We start from the raw sequence: 20,741 nt of genomic DNA, 5'->3' as shown, positions 1-20,741 counted from the left end.
CTTGATGACCATATGTGTTATTGTAGATATATTAATTGTACAGAGCAATGTTGCTAGATTGGTGAATAACACATACTGATTAAATATACTGATATCGTCAACAATACATACATTAATTTAATAGTTTCATTAAACACATACACAGCCTTCGATTCCTTAGGAATTGTGACACGAGAAAGCATACGACTCTCTAATGCTATTCAGCATGCTTTCCGTGGGTTCAAACCATGTAAGGTGGTAAGTTTAAGGGTACCTTAGCTCTCAATGAAGCTGGTAACTATGGCAAATATTATCATTACAACTATTTGTCAGAACACGAGGTGAACCCAACAAGTGGACAAATATATTGTCTGTTAAACTTCCCTCATACATTTGACCCTTCACCATATATCATAGCATTGTAACGCATGCATCAAAACCTAGCTGGGGTATGTTTACTTATCAACATTAGCACTGTCCCCTCTGAAATCTTGTGAAATCACCGTATAAATGGCTTTTGTAATGCGCAGGACAAGCAATTGCACAAGATATTGCAATAACAACGCCCCGAAACCTTTATAAAATCCTTGAAGTCCTTCCTCGGATTTTATGCGTGAAAAACAATCTAAGAGTCCGTCGTAGTTAGTGCAGAGTGACACAACTGCAAATCCATTGTCCGTGTCGTCTATCATCGTTCGTGTACCTTGCAGGTGAAGACGGTACATGACGGTCTCGAGGGGATACAGAAGGATCTCAGTGAGGACGGTCCCGGTTAAGCTCGCCATGAGTTCTGGGAAAATACGCTTCGGCCATCGGCCTACTTTGTCGGGGTTCTCCGATTCCCACGAAATACTCCGACTTTTTGTGCGAGCGAGGATGATGTGTTGTAAGCAGCTGGCGATGACGTAATGTACAAGACCATGAAGCATTGTGGGTGCCACTAAGGCCCAGAGCGGCAGAAGACGACCGTGACCCTGGGTCGAGCTTTGCCAGCCAATAAGACGGAAGATTCCCTCTTTAATGAAGGCGAAGGGACTACGCTGCTTCTTAATCTGTTCGGTCTGAAGAGATACAGACAAGGACTTCAGGTGAAAGTCAAGAATTCAAGAGTTTTACTAGTAAGAAAGATAATTCAAAGTCTCGTGTTCCACCAACCTCGACTGTCTCAGTGATACTTGCACTGTAAAATGGTAAAGTCAAGACGATGCTGATACTAAAAGAAAGTACGCATTTTTAGGTTGGTTTTGTCCCAGGAAAAGTACAAGTCGTGCATAAAACTTCCGCGCTTGAAAAAGACACGCGTTTTAAGATAAATATGCGCGTTTTTGTCCCTGATGGGAATGTACTCTACGCTGTAACTGGGAAAATATGAAATATCATCTTCACTGTGAAGGTAAAATACCCACCTTTTGCCAATGATATGTCCAACTAGTTGAGTTATAGTTGATGATGGGCTACTGATGTCCCTAATAAGAATATACATGCCTCAATCAAGATCTGTTGGAGACCTTTCTTGTGTTTGCTTGCTAGCACAAGCTCACCTTGGTAGTCTCTCATGTGTAACTTCACTGATCAATAGTTCTGCCAGAAGATTCATTCCTCTTACAGCAAGCTTACTGCCTTGGCCTTTCCAAAAAGTACTCAGACCCTGAGAAGAGAAACACCCATGATGTGGTGGAAGTCTTACCTGCTGAGGTTAGAACCTAACTTTTCAGGGGGGTGTGCATGATATATTTGTTAAGGGGTGAATAGTGATATTAATCAGCAAGTGGTATAACTTTTTCATTGCAAGATTTCAATTTTCAGGGGGGTGATTTTTAAAGTGCTACCCTTTTCAGGGGGGGTGAAAAGCTAACTTTTCAAGGGAATCTGTTAACTTTAGCAGGGTAGATACCTGTTTTCTTCTGATCTTTAGCATGACACGGCAGACAGAAAATGGGGCAAGATGGTACAGGACAGCTGAGCTATTTACCTAAAAACAAATATGACTATAAAAGAAACAGATTAGGGGAATAACTTTGCATTTCAAAACTAGAAGATTACTGAGTCTTTCATACCATGCATTGCCTTCTTACAACGATAAACGGGTGTGTCAGAAAGTCCTCAATCAGCAAACTATGAAAAAGAAATCTCATTCAAGTATTCATAAAAAGTTTAAAAAAATATCATAGTTATATACCTTGTAATACCGATGCTGAAACCTGCTAAACGTTGCCAATTCTCTACAGAAACACAGGGAAAATATCAAACCAAAAACAAGGTGAATATCGTGGACATAGTTAAAAGTGGAAAGATGAACTATCAACTATACCTATTCCAGCAGCCTCAGGTATGTACGCTTCGCCTACGGAATTAAGAAACTCTCTTTCAGCTTCTGCGGTTGGATTACGTCTCCTTGCTTCCTCAGACTTAGCAGACTCCTCTAACTCAACGCCGCGGAAACGAACATTCACCATTTTCAAACAACAGCGAAAACAACTTCAACCACTTTTCATTTTTTTTCCGCCATGATAAATACAACATAGGGAAACACTGGGGTAATGCAGGATAGAAGAGGACTGTTGGAGATTTACGTTTCCGGTGCAATTTCTCCAACTTCTAGGTCTCTCAGGTCATGACCAATGATTCGAGAATTTAATATCAGATTTCTTCACCATCGGAATTAAAAATACTTCACAATAAACCCGTAGAGTTTGTTCAGAATATTGTTTTGGAAATATGAACCAAATCCCGATATGGGCGCAGCCGCTAAAGTTAGGAAACCATATTTAGTTTGTTTTACCATAGACAATCCTAAAGACATGTCTTTTGGATTGTCTATGGTTTTACATATACTCTGGCTTTGTTTAACGAAAAGAGTGGATAATTTTTATCCTTGAAAAAATGATGGAAATAACAGCAGTATTATTATACTATTATTTATGCATGATGCACATAAACAGTTTTAATCGCCAAAACAGGTTTAATCGTTAAAAATACGCCAAGTTTTGGATAATATAATCATACTTAAGTAGCTTATTAGACTACTTTTGTAGTGGGTTTCGTTAAATGGCTGGAAACCAGGCCTTAATTACCCGCTGGCTCGGTCTCAGTACTGCAACAAATACAGTGTGTCAATGTAGAGACAAAACGTGCAACGAATACGAACGTATTGTGCTGAAACTGATTTGACAAAGCCGAGCTTTTGAAGTTGGTTTTAAGGTAGGTTATCATTTATCAACAAAAACTAACAGTAGAGCAATTGATTAATTCTGGTCATATAAAGCACATACGCCAAGCCGAAAGGCACAGGTGAATAATGAATTAGATGTTGATAGAAAATACAGAGCCATTTGCGAAGCTCGTGTACTCCTTAGTGTTCTCATGCCAGGATGTATCCAATTCAGTCCCATTAGGGCAGTTATAAGGCAGTATATAGGAACGAGATGTTAGTGTAACCTCGAGTGTAACAACGAGGTAATTATAATGCAAAATGGATATATAATATGGCTTTGTGGCGACGCATTTGAGCCAAAACAAGGGAACAGTGAGAAAATACACAGCTGCGCAGGCTAATTTTGTCGTCACATACCTGAGAATTATTTGATTCTCAGAATTTCACTTTAATTTCGCTGTAATTAAAATATATTCATATATATATGTCTCAGTCGTAAAAAAGGGGAAGCCCCGTTTATTTTCACACGACTTTGACAATTGACATGTTTAGCTGAGTATTAAATGAGTACCAAACACAGTAGTCTCCATTGGAATCTGTAGCCTGAGAGTTTGAGCACTAATACAATTTGGTACGTGTACGGTCTACCAATCAATAGTTGTCTGTAGGGTAAATGGAGCCTTTGTAATGCAGTAAATTTTTTGTTGTTGTTTGCATAGGGTGAAGTCGCGAAAAGCTGACGTGTTACCAGCCTGCAGACTGCAGTGCAGTCAATCATGCAGTCTTCGAGAAATCAATTATGCCCTAGAACTTCAATCACGTTCACAGAAATATGCCCAAGAGACGTGAATAAAAAGAAAAGCTACAAAGATGAGATCATGAATGAAATAATTAAAGCAATCAACGCGCTGTTAAACACAGACGGTGGACTGATTCAGCTTCTGTTCAAAAGTATATCGACGAGAAAACAGCTTGATTCTTGCGTTAGGACCATAGAACAAAAGGTGGACGACCTAATAGGAACTGTGTCTTTGGTTTCCGTAGTAAAATTTAAAGCGAATCCCAATGAAATTCTCGTCGAAGTGAAGAAAGCCGAAGGACCGTTTGTTGTCAATTATAATTTGTACGTTTCAACCAAATCTCAGGTCAAAGCGATTCCGTCATCACAGCCTATTGGTATGGTAAGAAAACTGTTAAACAACAGCCAGTGTAAACCAGTCAAGAAACTATTTACTCCTGGGTCCTTTTATGCAGATTTTGTCCAAAATCAACGCGTCAATTTCGATGAAGATGTTAACATCCAATGGAAAAATCTCAAATCCGAGGAATCCGAAGGCACGCACACCACCCTCACTTTGGCTGATCGTATCACAGGTAAATCTAACAAATTTCCCACTATGTTTCCGCTTATGCTAACCTGTCCGGCGGCCATATTTATTATGGCATCAACGATTGTGGTGTTGTAGAAGGGGAGAAAGTGAGGGAAAAAGATCAAATTGAAATTACAAAAAAGGTCGCGAAAGCTATCAAGGGGATGATCTGGCCTAGATACTGCGGTGAGCCACAGAAGGGTGAACAATGGGATATAATGTTTATACCTATTAAAGATTGTGAAGGGAGGGAAATTGCATCGACCTATGTGGTTGTCATCGCCATAGCTCGCTGTCCCGGTGGTGTGTTTACAAAATGCCTGACATGTACCATATCAAGGACGGGAAAGTGGAAAGGAAGAAAGACTGGGAGGAATATTTTCCAGTCGAATTGGATGCACCGGCGGATCCTGTTCCATCAACAATGCCGCTTTTAACCTGGAGCTCGGCAAAGAACCGGAAGATTTATCAGCTTCTGACGTCTAAACTTGTTCAATTTAGGAATGACAAGAATATAAAGGATTTTAACAAGCTCTGTGAAATATCCATGAGAAAGTTTCCTGGGAGTTGCGCTGAGTTGGTGGTAGCAGCAGAGAGGGCCGCAATCGCGTGTAAGAATAACGAATTCGCAGAAGCAAGAGGCTACCTTAATGACTTTTCCACTGCAATACAAGCTCCCGACGTGAAGGATATGACCTTTTTCGACGTAAGGGGACTTTGTTTGAGGAGCAGGAATGAACGTGCTGAGGGAGATCATGAAAAAAGCTACCAAACAGCGAAAGAGGGTTTGCAAATGATGCAGTCTATTCCACCCGAGTTTCTTACAGTATGGTTCTATATTCATGCTGCTGCTGTAACCTCTATTTTGGCAAGCAAAGAGACTGATCCTCAAAGATACAATGATCTTGCAAATGAAAATCAAGCATATCTCCAGGCTGCTCTGAGAGACGCAAATACACTTGACCAAGATCAATATCCAAGAAGTACTGCTGATCTCAAGCAAAAGGCGCACATCTACTCGGCAATGGCACACTTAGGGTGTTCTCTAAGCGGGGAACCCTTAGAACAGGGCATCGTGACTAAGTCTGACATCGACTTGGCTGCATCGGAACTGAAGGCGGTCCAAGGCTCGATCCTTGATGGAATCAAGCCTACGCATTTCCAAGAAATCGAAATTTTACTAGCGCAATCTGATTTGAGTTATAAGCGCTCCACACTTTCACGATGCCCAGCTGGGGAGAGGCAGGCCCTCACATGGGCTTTCGAGTACGGAAAAAAAGCACAACGTATGGCTTTAGACCTCGATTTCAAAGAGGCAGTTCATTATGCAAACAGGCGTTTATCTCGTCTCACAGAACTGCTACTTCGTAACGCTTTCGCGTCTCGTTCAAGTCGAGCGTCAAAAAGCGACTTAGAAGCTTTAATTGATTTCTAATATTCTAATAGGCTAGAATATTGCAGAATGCTAGTTACTCGAGAAAAAATAAACAGATTAAAATGCTCTAAAGACGCCTGATGTATGAAACTTATTACTTCTTTCATTTGTACTTTTTGTACTCCTTTATGGCTTTATCATGACTCTTATGTACAATTTTGGATTAACTCGCGCTCGTACCTACATGTAAACATATGTTCCTAAATATCCACCTTCTTGTTTATTATTACGATTTCGCAGAAGGACACTTGTTGTTTGCTGTATCTTGTCTGAAATTTTTAACAAAACACAACAGAAACGCAATAAAAGGTGATCTTTTGATGTGGATTTTTACGTTACCTTTACTATATCGTTTTATTCTTGTTATTCTGTCAGTAAAACTATCATTGTTTGTTGTCAAAACGCGTTATTTTCAACAGCTGATTATATTACTGTAAGTACTAAACTAGTGAAGTACATAATTTATATCAACTGTTTTTGTCGACTTTCAGAACACGATTAAAATGGGTTGTGTTGTTGGATCTGTAAGTATATATCTACATATGCTGGTGTCGTGGTTTCGATCGCGACTATATGAAATATTAAAAATTTGTTATAAATGAAAGTTACAAGTAAAACCAATATTAAATGTCCACGATATGACGTCATACTGAAAGTTTTCCTGTTTGTCAAAAGTATCTCTCCTGCAAAAGCATTGACAGTTTTCTTTGATATGTTTTTCAGCTTGCATGTTGTTGTGGATCAACTGCAGTCAGCTGCTGTTGTTCGTGCTGTCCATCATGTCGCAGCTCAGTTACGACAAGGATCATGTATACCTTCTTCCTTCTCATTGGTGTCATCATATCTGCAATATTATCATCAGATAACGTGGCAGAAAGCTTGAAAGAACATGTCAGTTGAATACTCCCATTGCCAATTGAATATGTGCAAATGAATATGTACAGATGAATATGTACAAATGAATATGTACAGATGTACAAATTTCTTATACATTAGAGCATTCATAACTTTTTACTTGTTTCTATCTGTCAAAAGAGGAAAATCCCACAAAAAATTGCAGCAGAAATTAAAAGTTAAACAAACCTTAAATTTACTTGGTAGAAATCCATATCCACAGACATTATTTCAACCTCAATGACAAATTTCATGAAGCTGATTACGTAGCCAACTCACATATTATCTTGCTTTTTTTACAGCTTCCATTTCATGATAAGATTTGCGATGAGAGCGGTGGAAAGTGTGAAGAGATAATGGGTTACTTGTCTGTGTATAGAATTTTCCTTGGTTTTGCCATATTTCATGTTCTTCTCATGATCATCACGCTTGGAGTGAAGTCACAAAAAGAATGCCGGGCAGGAATCCAAAATGGGTAAATATGATGTTTAAATTTAGGTCTTTTTGCAATCCTGTGAGTTTTTTACTGTCAGTTTTTATGAAATTTAGGGCACATATATATTTGGTCTCATTTGAACTACTTGTATATATGACACACTAAAATATTTCTTGATATCACAAAGGCAACAAATCACCATTGTTACGCTGCACTATTATTATGCAACTGTATTCATTATGTAATATTTTTGTTATGTTAGGTATTGGGGGATCAAGTTCCTTGTTCTTTTTGTCCTATGTCTCTGGTCATTTTGGGTGAAAAGTCATAAATTTGCTGAAGGTGAGATCAAATCTGATTTATCACAAATAAGCTTCATCTTGGAGCTTTCTTGCTGATGCAGCAATTGCCTGGAAATAAATGTTTATATTTATTCCTTTTTAGCATGGATGTACATTGGTTTGGTTGGTGGATTGTTGTTCATTGTGATTCAGGTGATGCTGTTGATTGATTTTGCTCATACCTGGAATGAAGTTTGGTAAGCATATTTAATATATAACAATAACAAGCAACCTCATCCTTGAAATCCAGGTTAATTGTATTGAAGTCCTCCAGGTTGAATTGTCTTGAAATCCAGGTTATATATTGTGTTAAAACATCCAGGTTATATTGTCTTGAAATATGTTGTTATTTTAACAGGACTAACAATGCTGAAGAGACTGGAAACAAAGGATGGTTGGCAGGTGAATATCTTTACTCTACTTTATCTAGTTTGTATTAACTAGTGGATAAATTTCATTGACATTCATTTATTTAAATTTCCATTCTACGTACATTGAATAACTTTGTTTTTCAGCTCTTGGTACATTCGTATTTGTGTTTCTTGGTTTTGCCTTGACTGGCTTCATTCTAGCCTATGTCTGGTTTACAACAGTGAGTGCATGGTTTATGTCTGGTTTCCAAGGGGTGAGACAATTGGAAGTTATATTATAGTCCTTATTCTAAATGTTTTTCTTAACACAATGCATTTTAGAGTGAAGGCTGCGATTTGAACAGATTTATAATCAGTTTCAACCTGATTACCTGCGTTCTTATGTTGGGGGTTTCCATTTTACCAAAAATACAGGAAGGTAGAAATCTTAGATGATGAATATTAAATAATTCACATATTGATTAACGGTAGTACATGATTGCCTCTGAAACATTCTGAATAATTGAATATATTTATAATTTTTTGAGCCACTAACGATGTAATAGTCTAAAAATGGTATACATTTTTTATTTTTCAGTTCAGCCCAAATCTGGTCTTTTGCAATCCTCCATCATCTCTCTTTTCCTTTCTTACATCACATTGACATCTGTTGCTAACGAGCCTTATGACTTACCTGGTATGTAATAAGAATGTAATAATCTTTGATAAATGTAATAATTTAAATCATTGTACAAATTATCTTATGTTGCAGATGCGTCGAGCAACTCCACCTCAACCTCGTGTGATGTTCAAAGCACAAATTTTGGAGGATCTAAAAACACAACCATGATTGTTGGGCTGGTTGTGACATTTGTCATGATCATTTTATTCAAGGTAAAACTATAAATACATTGATTTTTTCCATTGAACATTCTTGTGAATATATGTATGTAAATGTAGTGAAAACTAATTGTAACTTTATTCTTAGTTTGAAGACATCTGGAAGTGCAGATAAATTTTCCACAAACACCACTGCTCCAGGTACATTTTGTAACTAAATTAATTTTTTTTGTTGTGTGCAATTTTTAATAAGTCTTAGGGTGTTTATAAATTATATTTCTTGTTCAAGTGACCAAAGATCTCAGTGAGTTTCTTTCCACAGTAGATTTAGATGAAGAGAAAGGCAAAGTTGTAAATGATGAAGAGGAAGAAGTTGTCTACAGTTATTCATTCTTCCATTTTATTTATCTTCTTGCTGCCCTCTACATCATGATGGTGATGACAAACTGGGTTGAGTAAGTAAAGAATTCTTTGCCCCATGTCGATAAATTCCACCATGCAGCATGGGTAGTGTGTTATTAATCCAGGGTTAAACAATCCTTTTTGTAATATGTAATGTTTACTGGGATAGATAGTCAGTCCAGTCAGTCTCTTAACACTTATGTTGTTTTCACAGGCCTGATGTGTCAGACACAGAGAATGTTCAAGGGACATGGGGAGCATTCTGGGTGAAAATCATCACTGGCTGGGTCTGTGTTGTGTTGTACCTCTGGACACTCGTTGCACCCATTTGTATGCCAAATCGGGATTTCTCAACATCATTTGTTAAGGCTTAAGACACAGTCAAGAGAATGTTTCGAAGCAAGTAAGGTTGTATCACTTATAGACTACGTAATATAAAATAAGGTCGTAGGAATTTAAATTGTAGTTTATGTATATTCAATAGTCACTTTTTATACCAGTAATATACCATTGTTTCTAGTGGCAACAATATATTGTGCCAGCCCCTCATCAAGAATGGGCAATTAGCTCAGTAATTGTATTATGAACTAGTGGAGACTTAATTATGAATTAAAATCAGACAATATAAAGAGCATTGACACCCAAGTGATTTTGCAAACTTTTAAAGCATTGTTGGGAAGTTTAAGTGATGATCAAATAGCTGCTCAGTTTATGTATTTTATTCTTGCCATTTTACAAATCATGCAAAACTAAATAGGTACTGTATAACATATAAAGTCACAAACACTCTGTTTTAATAAAAAGCTACCATCCAGTATTAAATTATTCAAGATGCTAGACACACCAAAACAGTTCCTCAAAGTTCGACTAGATTGATCCCAAAATGCATATGCATGTGATGTGTTATCATCAAAACGTTTCCTCAATCTAGGCTAAAATGTTCAAAGAAAAATACAAAATCTGTTTGTCTGCCTTCAAATCATGTGTTTGGCCCCATTAATTTGGAAGAGCAATTCATGTGAATCTGTGTGTTGCTTGTTTGTGTGAACTCTTCTACATGTCTTTTTTATCTTCTTCCTCATCATTCTGTTCTTGCTGTTGGAGGTATTGCTTCATGGCTTCATTCTTGGCTATAATAAAGAGCAATAAAAAGGTTCTGTCATGGAGCTCAGTTCAATGTTATTTAGTCCTTTGTTCCATTTTTAAACTACCTTGATCCATAGCAGTGTTTGCGGCAGAGCTTGCGGCTGATCTTGCTTCGTTCAAGGCCTCGTCAATCTCGGATTGATGTTTCACAACGAAAGGTTTGATGAATCGGTGATAGATGAAAGTGCTTCCGTTGCTAGAGATTGGAGCCATGCACCAGCAGAGGAAAATCAACTGCAAGAGGTGGAAACGGGATTCACAAAATATACACAAAAGGTATGTTCAAATTTCCTTGAAGTATGAGTTTGGTAAGTGGATGCGTAGAACAATAGCATTTGAAATATAGATTCCAGGAAATGGAAGCAGAACAATGCAAATTGTTTTCAGCCAATGGGAATGTCACATTACCTTGGCAAGGAAATAGAATGGGAACCACGAGAAAAGAAAATCAGAGAAATATTCAACAACAGTGAATGCAGCATAGACAATCCAATAAATAAGCCACTGTGTGTCATCATCTTTGTCAATGCTTTCGACAGCTTTAACTCTGTAAAAATCGAATCATTCTATTTTCAATTGCGCAAACTATGGTAGGTTGTCTATAGATGGTAACTGTCTGGGCAGGCTTGAACCAAAAATTCTGGTTCAAGCCTGCCTGTATGAGAAAACATTATGTAAATGCAATTTCTGATTTGGAGAATAATTTTTTATGATTACATTGCACTAATACAGATCCCCTCCCATCATTAATATTATGCTTGTCAACTTGCATATTCAAATGAATTTCGGCAGGTAGTTTGTCCAATTCCAGCCCAATGTATATCTCGAAAATTTAATTCCATTAAAAACATTTTAAAGCATGTTTAGCGCATGAAATTTATTGCCTAAACCTTCTGAAATATTAATGTTTCGGGGAGATTTAACGACGACATAACCAGATATTAGCAAACCGGTTCAAAGTTCAAAATTTTGTGCTTGGTTAGACCGCCGTTTCATCTCATTAATGCAAAAAAATTTTCAGTTTTTCAACATCACTTACGAGGCATATGCCGGGTACATAGCGCCCAGAGCATTCACAATTAAAGCAGCACCGTAGCCGAAGATCAAATACAACGAGAATAAGCCTATGGCACCTAAAAAAAGAAAAGCCACGTTAATTTTTTATGCCACTTTGAGAAATGTGGCGAGACAAATCCGGAGACTTTGCAAACATAATTACCAAGGAAGATGTGGAGACGGTTAACTTTGGTTTTCTCTTCGATTTTCGCCAAGCCGTTGCAAAAGGCATTGTCTTGATTTAGAAATTTATTGATTTCGTCTTTATAGTGCTGTAACTTAGCGCTCATCTTGACAAATTTCGCTTTTCAAAGTGGACAAGACAACTTTCGAAGATTTCGAAACGGATCGAAGTGATATTTGCCAGTATGACGTCTACTATTGTCGGTCACGTGCGTGCAACCCTGCCCAAAGCCCTGATCTCTGATGTAACTGGAGCTCGCCGGCCGGTTTTGCAATTTGCAGAACAAGAAAACAATCACACCAGGCTATAGACCTATAGTTCCTACTTTTTCTCACGGGGAGGGCATTTTAAGAACCCCTTCATTCTATTCTGCGTTACAAATATGATCAGGACATTAGATTTCTCGCTAAAATCGCAGTCTTAGCGCCATAGTGACAAAATATTTCAACAATAATTTTGACTGCAAACTACCATGCAGACCATCTTTTATCGGCTTATTTACCTTTTGCCAAAGTTTCGTTTTTAATGCCAGCAATTAAAGGTTTTCCGTACTGATAGTTTTGTCTTGCTCTGCCTTCATTTGCCATCGCTAAGCTTCCAGTCAAAATCGATTTAGTTTGGCCCTTACTGAGGGGTACCTATGAGCGCTGAGGCTAGCTGCGTTTACTGATTGTAGCTCCAGGAATGAAACAAATGACAGGCCAAAACAGGTTTAAAACAGTGAAAAATACAATAGGACATTCTGATCACTGAATCGTGACTTGACGAATAAATCCAATTGGAATTCCAGTCAGTAATTTCTATTAGAAAATCACCTAAGTTCCAATTGGAATTTACATTATCCTATTCGAATGCTATTGAACTTTGGAGGAAAATAATTCCAAGTGGAACCTAAAGGTTATTCGGATTCTTTGCATAAAGCGGTCATAATGGATTGTACCATTCTCTATTTTGTAGGGCTTGACAAACTACAGACACTACAGTTACAAAGCGGATTTTCTTTCTTCGAGAAAATTGTTGTTGAGTCTAGATTAGCAGTCTAGCTCTTCAGTTGGCCAGTGTCACAAACAGACAAAAAGTTCAGAAAAAGGTGAAAGAAGTCTGATAAGTGAGTTTTCTGTTTTCCTCGGTCAGTTCCCTTGGTCGCGCGCGAAGAGGAAGCCTGGTCACTAGCTCGTAAGTTTTATAATGGTGTATTTTTCTAGACTTATCTTGCGACGTTCTCGTCAGGTTAGACCTCATTTTAAATACTTATTATATGCATTTGTTTTGTGAATATGTTTCCCACTTGTACGTGCTGAATGAATATGTTGACATTCATCCAAACTCCAGTGCTTATTCAGCAATAATATTGTTATATTACGTACCCTTTTATACTATAGGGTCAGTATAGCCCTATCATACTAAATTACTTTGAAATATAGACACTAATTGACGATAATGTTGTGTCAGAAATAAAATTCAAGGATTGAATTTCTCTCACAACTCATGATTAGCTCAAACTCCTATTACCACCATCTCTTACATCCAGCCTTTTTCTGGACCCATTCTATCCCTTTCTGCTCTCCCACCCCCTTCTCCCCTCCACAACACCCCTCTTAACCCACCCCCCCCAGAGTGAGCACAGAGAAAAAACCCTGGTTATGAGGTTGCACCCTCTCACCTCTCCCTCTGTCTAATATTCTTTCTTTTTTCATTCTACCTTAAACATTAATGTTTCCCGTAGGTTTTAAAACACCACAAAAGCATATTAGAGAGGCATTTGTCATCTGTGACTGCAACAGAAAGCTCAGCTGTAGAAAGTCATGCAAATTTTGATGTCAAATGCTCTGCAAAAACCTGTGAGTGCTTTACTGTTTAAACTAATGCTGAATATGCATGATTTGTGTGATTTTGCATTACTTGATGCATGTGCATGGATCCTGATGGGAGATATTTTGAATTTTGATAGGGAAATCAAACGTCCAGTCATGTTAGAGAGTATTACACCATTCCCAAAGAAACAGTGACGACTTTATTCTCTCATGGTTTGCCTAAACCACCGTTTCTGGATGAGGTATTTGAGAACAGACTTTGTGAAAAATAATTCATTTTGATACGTATAATCAGTACCAGCTAGGTTAGCTAACATTAGCTAACATCACCATTACTGGGTGAGTCATTACGCTTAACCTTGCCTATTCTATTGCCTCATATGTGTTGATTTTGCCTCATAGGTTAAGACATTGGGAGAGTTTAACATCATGATCAGACAGCCAGCCATCTCAATCCTGGAGAGCATTAAGTCAGATGAATCTGGTGCTTCGAAATATGTGATTTGTATGTACCTATCTTTTATATTATATTTCAACTATATTCAAGTAGTTCATGTTCACTTTACCAAATATATCATAAATGTCAGACATATTTTGCCTTTATTGGGCTGCAGTAATGCACTTTCTCTTAAACTCACTAATTTCACAGATGGTCAAGATGGTTGTGGTAAAACTATGACGCTATCACATGTTCTTCATAATTGTTTTCTTAAAGAATGGCTTATACTGTTCATTCCAGTGGTGAGTGGAAGTAGTATCCTGTATCCATGATGTCATACAGGGCCTCTTGAGTTGAGATCAGTTGAATAAGGACTGTTGAATTGCATATCTTTTAGTGTTCAAGATAGTTTTTAGTAAACAAAACATCCTGCCTTCTCCCCATAATCCGGAGCGGTTTGATCAGCCTGACGAAGCACTGACATGGTTGAAGATGTTCAAACGTTGAATGGCAAGCATTTGCCTCAGGTAGCTATAGTAAAAAAACGACTGCTTCTTAGTGCATTTGATGATGTTGTGTTTGCTCTACGGCTGAAACACTACATCGTGTTTATTTCGTGATAGATAAAGACTTCAAAAGACTACAAAGTTAGTCAAAAAATCTCCATCGATGCTGGAAGCCGTATTTCCACAGTGATTGACCAGGTACACGCTCGGAGACTTTGATTTAAGATAAAACTAGTTCACACTGGTAAAGGATAATGTTTGCTAAATGAACAGGCTTTCCATCGACCGAATTTTGCTACGGATGCTGTGGGAATCACGCTCAGAGAAGTGCAACGACTAAGCAGTCGGTGAGTTTGAGAAATTTAGTCCAATTCATGTTGATTTTAGCCAGCATGCAGCATATTGCCACAGTTTAAGGATATATCCTTAAACTGTGATATTGCAGAAATAAAGCCTGTGACATGACTAAGAATCCTAAGATGTCCTTTTTTATATTTTTTCTGCAGAATGCCTGTTTTATTCGCGGCAGACGAATTTAATGGCTTTTTCTGGAAAACGTCGCTTAAGAATCCAGAAACGAACGATTGGTTGAAACCGCGAGACCTCAGCATGGTTCATCATTTTAGAAAACTGTTCATACAGAAATCTTCTTTGGTAAGCTCGTTTCTTATCGAAAAACAGTTCTTAAGGGCCCGTTTATATGATCCCGTCTAGCCGGGAAGGGATGTTTTTATCCCGCTTAGCCGGGAAACTCGCCTATAGGCCGTGGGATGAGCATCCAAAAGATGCTTAGAAAACGGATTCCGTTGCACCCCTCGTGGAACTACATAATTTTCACATGAATCAATAGATAAAAATGTACTTTATCAGAATCCGTTGTTCCCCAAGCGAAACAGGTGCACAATTGGGAAAACAATCCCTCCAAAGTTTGCTAATTTCGCGTTTCGAAATATTCGAACCGCCATTGTTTTAGTAGCAAATACGCATGCGCATGTCAGGAAAACTCGCACTGCGCACGCGCATAAGCACGCACATGCTTCGAAGTGGAAACACGCTTAGTTATGCAAAATAATAATGGCTGAAGATATTTATAAAACTCGAATATCCTCATGTTTTATTCATTTTGATGGCGTTACGGAGCAACTTTGCAAAGTTACACGCCAAAGGCTTAAGAAATTTCTTGAGTGTAGGTCTAAATGGGTTAAACTCAAATGTCAACAAGCAGAAATAGCTAAGAAATCGTACGCGAACATCGATGACAGATCTGTCAATTCATACATGGAAAAGAACCCTGACAGCATTAACTTAGAATGGCACCATCATATGAAATACTGGAAGAGATTTTGTGATGAAGAGAAGATCTGTAGACAACAGCGAAAAGAAGAAAGCTCTAAAACTGTAAACTGTAACTTCTACCGAAGAAATACATGTAGAAGACTAGAAGTGGAACCAATGGAAGTATGGAACCAAGGCGAAAAATTACACGCCAATCAGTCGCAGACGTTAATACGACCCTGCCTAAAAGAAACGAGCACGTACTTCCAGAGATATGTATTGTTTGTGGAAGAGACGCCTCTTGGTTCTCACTAGACAAGGTATGCATGATCATTTTGATAGATATAATTATACTAGTGCAATGTGCACTAGTAGCACAGCATTCTCGAGTTTGGTTTTAAAATATCTTGTTCACACCAGGTAACTAAGAAGAGAAGAACCCCACTCATGTTGGCAGAAACAATTGATGCTGGTCTTCTACATACAGCTGTGGAGAAAAGGAATGATGAATGGATACTCATGCGAATCCGGGGGAAAGACTGTGTAGCACTGGAAGTCCTCTATCACAAAGTTTGTTACTACAATTATATAAAATTTCTCACCAGAGAGGCAAAAAAGCAATTGGAGACTGAAAGATCTACATCAGTGTATGAGAAGTCTTATGATGTCTTCTGTAAGAAAGTAATCGACACTGAAGTTATGCAAATTTAAGCAAATAAGGTATATGAAAGATTTGCTGGAGAAATTTGTTATCATTGCTAAGGACACAGAGAATGTGGATGCATCCAAATATAGAGCTTCATCCAAATAAAGACTAATGAAAAGTTATCCCCAACTTGTGTTCTATGTACCGAAAATGAGAAATGTTAGCGAGATTGTAAATGTGGAAAATTTGGATTCTTCCAAATTGGTTGAGGAACATGTCAAACTAGTCAGAAAACAACGATGAAGACTTTGATGAAGAAAGCTATACCATTGATAATGATGATCTGAATTCCACAGAAACTGAGGGAAATTCTAAAGTCAATGAGTTACAAATTCTATACAATGCTGCATTGATTCTTTGCCAAAAAGTCCAAGAAATACCAAAACTAAATCTTCCTTAGCCACCATTGGCATCTGATTTGACAATGGATAATGTGCAAAAAGTGGCTCCATGTGAACTTTTAATGTATTGGCTTGGATTTGTGATTCTATTCAGAGCCAACTTTAAGTGAGTACGTGCCAATTGAGGGCAAGAACAGTGCCAAACTAACATCAATTGTACAAGACCTTGTGAATTTAGTATCTGGGGGAAGGAATCCTACACCCAAGAGCATAGCACTTGCCATGACACTTAGACAACTGACAGGTTCAGCCTCAGTAATTTTTCTATTGAGTGGTTTTGGACATTGCATGTCACACTCATTTGTATTGTGCCATGAGACTGCCCTTGCACAGATGAATATATCCAAGGATTCTGCTATTCCTCCAGGCTTTGTTAGTGATGTGAAGGCTATAGTTAAGCGAAATATTTAACTTGTCCCTTGATGTGTGAGTTGTATGTATATTATATATTCTCCATCCTGTTTGATACAGGTGGGTTTTTTACCTGACGCAATTTTTAATGAATTACGATGTTAACGTAAAACGGTATTTTGAAACAATAGCCAATGAATTGAAGTGATTTAGCATACCAGCAAGCAAAATGTACAATGTGTTTTAAACAATATTTGATGTGTGTGTATTTATTCGTTAATATTACAAGGTTTAATCTTTATTCCGTGATTTTATTTTGTTGTTTTCACGCGGGAATTCGGGGAAAACCCACAGGGAAAATCCATTTTTCCTGTGTGAGCGTGCGCAGTGCGACTTTGGCTGACATGCGCATGCGTATTTGCTATTAAAACAATGGCGGTTCGAATATTTCGAAACGCGAAATTAGCAAACTTTGGAGGGATTTTTTTCCCAATTGTGCACCTGTTTCACTTGGGGAGCGACTGATTCTGATAAAGTAAGTTTTTATCTATTGATTCATGTAAAAATTACGTAGTTCCACGAGGGGTGCAACGGAATTGCATCTTTTCGATGCTCATCCCACGGCCTACTAGGCGGGATGGCGTGTTTATATGGAGTTCATTTTGTAGTGCAGGTTCCTTCGACGGCATGTTTTATTGTAGAAAACGACTATGCCAATATATACACATGCTCCTAATGTAAAGCCCCGTTTACACTACACTGAATTTATCGGCACGGCACGGCTAAAATGGGTACCCGTGCCCAATTTTATTAGTGTTCAGGCTACCAAAACAAAGGCCGGGCACGAATGAAATGGGCACGGGTACTCAGTTTAGCCGTGCCGTGCCAATAAATCGAGTGTAGTGTAAACGGGGCTTATGTTAATCGCGAATCATCCCGGCCAAGCGGGATGGAGTGTTTATATGGCAATTTCTCGTCCCGTCTAAGCGGGATCCCGGCAAGAAGTGCCGGGATCCCGCCTAGGCGGGATGGAAAAGTGGTCATATAAACACTAATTAGTGTTTGTATTACAAGCGGGATCTCGGAAACTGTCCTGTCCCGGCTAGGCGGGATCATATAAACAGGCCCTAAGTTTAGGATTGTTTGACGAATCTGATTGTCTGACATCCCGACCATTTCCGTTTTCAGCATTTACAATTTGTGATGTGATAAATCCCTGGTTAAATTGTTTTCCAGGGACGCGGAAGTTATGTTCTAGCCTTGTCGAGGATTGGAATGGAAAAGGCATTCTGTTCAAGTTACAATCATGTTCATCTATTGAGTCAACAGGTTAGTAACACGAATCTTTTCAAAACATACACCCAGAGGCGCCGAGAGAAATTGTGGGGCCCGGGGCGAATTTTTTTCTGTGGCCCTATGACGTCATAGTTTTAAATATCTGCAACGTATAAAGAAGGTACTTCAAAGCGTTGTGCAAAATTTGAAAACGACTAACTCGACCATGGTCGAGTTCGCCGGAAAACGACTAACTCGACCAAGGTCGAGTTCGCCGGAAAACGACTAACTCGACCATGGTCGAGTTCGCCGGAAAACGACTAACTCGACCATGGTCGAGTTCGCCGGAAAACGACTAATTCGACCATGGTCGAGTTCGCCGGAAAACGACTAACTCGACCATGGTCGAGTTCGCCGGAAAACGACTAACTCGACCTTGGTCGAGTTCGCCGGAAAACGACTAATTCGACCATGGTCGAGTTCGCCGGAAAACGACTAATTCGACCATGGTCGAGTTCGCCGGAAAACGACTAACTCGACCATGGTCGAGTTCGCCGGAAAACGACTAATTCGACCATGGTCGAGTTCGCCGGAAAACGACTAACTCGACCATGGTTGAGTTCGCCGGAAAACGACTAACTTGTCGAGTTCGCCGGAAAACGACTAATTCGACAATGGTCGAGTTCGCCGGAAAACGACTAACTCGACCATGGTCGAGTTCGCCGGAAAACGACTAATTCGACTATGGTCGAGTTCGATGGAAAACAACTAACTCGACCATGGTCGAGTTCGCCGGAAAACGACTAACTCGACCATGGTCGAGTTCGCCGGAAAACTAACTCGACCGTGGTCGAGTTCGCCGGAAAACGACTAACTCGACCATGGTCGAGTTCGCCGGAAAACGACTAATTCGACCATGGTCGAGTTCGCCGGAAAACGACTAACTCGACCATGGTCGAGTTCGCCGGAAAACGACTAATTCGACCATGGTCGAGTTCGCCGGAAAACGACTAACTCGACCATGGTCGAGTTCGCCGGAAAACGACTAACTCGACCATGGTCGAGTTCGCCGGAAAACGACTAATTCGACCATGGTCGAGTTCGCCGGAAAACGACCAACTCGACCATGGTCGAGTTCGCCGGAAAACGACTAACTCGACCATGGTCGAGTTCGCCGGAAAACGACTAATTCGACCATGGTGGAGTTCGCCGGAAAACGGCTAACTCGACCATGGTCTTATATTCGCTGGAAAATGGCAATTATACGACCATGGTCATATATTCGCCGGAAAATGGCAATTTTACGACCATGGTCTTATATTCGCTGGAAAATGGCAAATACGTTCATGGTCATATATTCGCTGGAAAATGGCAAATATACGACCATGGTCATATATTTGCCGGAAAATGGCAAATGTACGACCATCATATATTCGCTAGGAAATGGCAAATATACGACCATGGTCATATGACTTTATAATATATGGTCATATGACATGGTCATATGACTATATACAATGACTTTGAAATAGAGTCGAAATATCACCTTGATTATTGTGTCTTGTTTTTAACAACTCATATCTTGGGTTTACAAGATGTTTATTTTCGGAGTATGTTTTCTCTTATATCTCTATATGGTCGTATATTCGCCGGAAAATGGCAAATACGACCATGGTCATATATTCGTCGGAAAATGGGAAATGTACGACCATGGTCATATATTCGCCGGAAAATGGCGAATACGACCATGGTCATATTTGCATACACCTTATAGTCTAATGATGCGGCCCTAATGAAGAGTTTATGGTAAAAATAGTATGATTTTCATTTTACTAGGGTCTGTCTCTTATCGGCTCATACGAACCTGTTCAAGTCTGTGAATACGATAACGATGAACTAATGCAAGGTCTAAAATATTACAAATTGAAAGGGTTGTTTTCAAGAGGTATGTAAACCTTTGATTCATGAGTTCAAATTAAGGCGTGTTTACTGTGATAGATATTGCACAATATATAGGGACCCGAGCAAAGAATTTGCTCTATATTATGTAGATTTCAATCACAGTCAAACTTTTCAAGAGGTTGCATTCCTAACAGATCGTCGACCGTCGTTGGTTCAAAAAATATGTTTTTCGTATTAGTTAGCGAAGCATGAGTAACCTACGTGAAGGTACATTTGAGTACACAGATGGTACATAATGTTACCTGATGCTAAAACGCATGTACAGAAGGGGATATTGTCTGAACGACTATCTAAAGCGTTTGCATAATCAAGAGCGTTTCCAAGGACATTGACTCCCAGATATTTACCATCATATCAGATTTACTGTAGTTACTGAATATATTGTGGTTTTGAAGTGAGTAAATTTTAAACCAAAGAATAAGCGA

At 38.9% G+C, this 20,741-nt stretch overlaps 5 protein-coding genes and 1 long non-coding RNA gene across 7 annotated transcripts; 4 read left to right on the top strand and 2 right to left on the bottom strand.

Annotated features, from left to right (window-relative positions):
* Positions 1-207: 207 nt before the first annotated feature.
* LOC114522541 (solute carrier family 25 member 46-like) lies at positions 208-2,481 on the bottom strand. Its single transcript, XM_028543252.1, has 8 exons — positions 2,291-2,481; positions 2,159-2,201; positions 2,037-2,094; positions 1,874-1,951; positions 1,521-1,627; positions 1,386-1,445; positions 1,135-1,192; positions 208-1,040 (listed from the first exon to the last, which is right to left on the bottom strand). Exons 1-8 carry the CDS (start codon positions 2,433-2,435, stop codon positions 435-437), a joined length of 1,155 nt encoding a protein of 384 aa, XP_028399053.1. The 5' UTR covers positions 2,436-2,481; the 3' UTR covers positions 208-434.
* Positions 2,482-3,923: 1,442 nt separating this feature from the next.
* Positions 3,924-6,135, top strand: LOC114522601. 2 transcript variants are annotated; one of them, XM_028543336.1, is made up of 2 exons: positions 3,924-4,507; positions 5,005-6,135. In XM_028543336.1, the coding sequence occupies exon 2, from the start codon at positions 5,051-5,053 to the stop codon at positions 5,936-5,938; it is 888 nt and encodes a 295-aa protein (XP_028399137.1). In that variant the 5' UTR covers positions 3,924-4,507; positions 5,005-5,050; the 3' UTR covers positions 5,939-6,135. The 2 variants fall into 2 exon arrangements, with proteins under 2 accessions (XP_028399137.1, XP_028399138.1); XM_028543337.1 differs by having other exon boundaries at positions 5,005-6,072.
* Positions 6,136-6,162: 27 nt separating this feature from the next.
* LOC114522708 (probable serine incorporator) lies at positions 6,163-9,834 on the top strand. Its single transcript, XM_028543451.1, has 14 exons — positions 6,163-6,247; positions 6,430-6,462; positions 6,662-6,829; positions 7,135-7,307; positions 7,531-7,610; positions 7,713-7,806; positions 7,968-8,011; positions 8,125-8,201; positions 8,302-8,398; positions 8,558-8,656; positions 8,732-8,853; positions 8,931-9,000; positions 9,122-9,254; positions 9,416-9,834. Exons 2-14 carry the CDS (start codon positions 6,442-6,444, stop codon positions 9,573-9,575), a joined length of 1,338 nt encoding a protein of 445 aa, XP_028399252.1. The 5' UTR covers positions 6,163-6,247; positions 6,430-6,441; the 3' UTR covers positions 9,576-9,834.
* Positions 9,835-9,973: 139 nt separating this feature from the next.
* Positions 9,974-11,778, bottom strand: LOC114522602 (receptor expression-enhancing protein 5-like). Its single transcript, XM_028543338.1, has 5 exons — positions 11,567-11,778; positions 11,387-11,480; positions 10,756-10,894; positions 10,413-10,581; positions 9,974-10,331 (listed from the first exon to the last, which is right to left on the bottom strand). Exons 1-5 carry the CDS (start codon positions 11,691-11,693, stop codon positions 10,255-10,257), a joined length of 606 nt encoding a protein of 201 aa, XP_028399139.1. The 5' UTR covers positions 11,694-11,778; the 3' UTR covers positions 9,974-10,254.
* Positions 11,779-13,544: 1,766 nt separating this feature from the next.
* LOC114522445 lies at positions 13,545-14,135 on the top strand. Its single transcript, XR_003686903.1, has 3 exons — positions 13,545-13,643; positions 13,804-13,906; positions 14,051-14,135. It is a non-coding gene; the product is annotated as an uncharacterized LOC114522445 (long non-coding RNA).
* Positions 14,136-14,322: 187 nt separating this feature from the next.
* LOC114522707 lies at positions 14,323-20,650 on the top strand. Its single transcript, XM_028543450.1, has 7 exons — positions 14,323-14,367; positions 14,464-14,544; positions 14,620-14,693; positions 14,853-15,000; positions 18,316-18,408; positions 20,191-20,299; positions 20,406-20,650. Exons 1-7 carry the CDS (start codon positions 14,323-14,325, stop codon positions 20,492-20,494), a joined length of 639 nt encoding a protein of 212 aa, XP_028399251.1. The 3' UTR covers positions 20,495-20,650.
* The last annotated feature ends 91 nt before the right edge of the window (positions 20,651-20,741 follow it).

The sequence above is a fragment of the Dendronephthya gigantea genome, unplaced genomic scaffold (assembly GCF_004324835.1).
Source record: "Dendronephthya gigantea isolate DGI-Jeju-01 unplaced genomic scaffold, DenGig_1.0 000023F, whole genome shotgun sequence".
NCBI classification, from domain to species: domain Eukaryota; kingdom Metazoa; phylum Cnidaria; class Anthozoa; order Malacalcyonacea; family Nephtheidae; genus Dendronephthya; species Dendronephthya gigantea.
This window is presented reverse-complemented; position numbering and strand designations above follow the sequence as displayed.

Excerpts from the sequence above, each read along its gene's own strand:
- LOC114522707 (XM_028543450.1), top strand. The coding sequence starts at position 14,323 with ATGGTTGAAGATGTTCAAACGTTGAATGGCAAGCATTTGCCTCAG. Across the intron at positions 15,001-18,315 it reads TCATACAGAAATCTTCTTTG|GGACGCGGAAGTTATGTTCT; the intron begins GTAAGCTCGTTT and ends ATTGTTTTCCAG. Across the intron at positions 18,409-20,190 it reads TTCATCTATTGAGTCAACAG|GGTCTGTCTCTTATCGGCTC; the intron begins GTTAGTAACACG and ends TCATTTTACTAG.
- LOC114522602 (XM_028543338.1), bottom strand. The coding sequence starts at position 11,693 with ATGAGCGCTAAGTTACAGCACTATAAAGACGAAATCAATAAATTTCTA. Across the intron at positions 11,481-11,566 it reads CCGTCTCCACATCTTCCTTG|GTGCCATAGGCTTATTCTCG; the intron begins GTAATTATGTTT and ends TTCTTTTTTTAG. Across the intron at positions 10,332-10,412 it reads AAACACTGCTATGGATCAAG|CCAAGAATGAAGCCATGAAG; the intron begins GTAGTTTAAAAA and ends TCTTTATTATAG.
- LOC114522541 (XM_028543252.1), bottom strand. The coding sequence starts at position 2,435 with ATGGTGAATGTTCGTTTCCGCGGCGTTGAGTTAGAGGAGTCTGCTAAG. Across the intron at positions 1,193-1,385 it reads GGACATATCATTGGCAAAAG|TATCAGCATCGTCTTGACTT; the intron begins GTGGGTATTTTA and ends ACTTTCTTTTAG. Across the intron at positions 1,041-1,134 it reads GTATCACTGAGACAGTCGAG|ACCGAACAGATTAAGAAGCA; the intron begins GTTGGTGGAACA and ends GTATCTCTTCAG.
- LOC114522601 (XM_028543336.1), top strand. The coding sequence starts at position 5,051 with ATGAGAAAGTTTCCTGGGAGTTGCGCTGAGTTGGTGGTAGCAGCAGAG.
- LOC114522708 (XM_028543451.1), top strand. The coding sequence starts at position 6,442 with ATGGGTTGTGTTGTTGGATCT. Across the intron at positions 7,611-7,712 it reads AAGTCATAAATTTGCTGAAG|CATGGATGTACATTGGTTTG; the intron begins GTGAGATCAAAT and ends ATTCCTTTTTAG. Across the intron at positions 9,255-9,415 it reads GTGATGACAAACTGGGTTGA|GCCTGATGTGTCAGACACAG; the intron begins GTAAGTAAAGAA and ends TTGTTTTCACAG.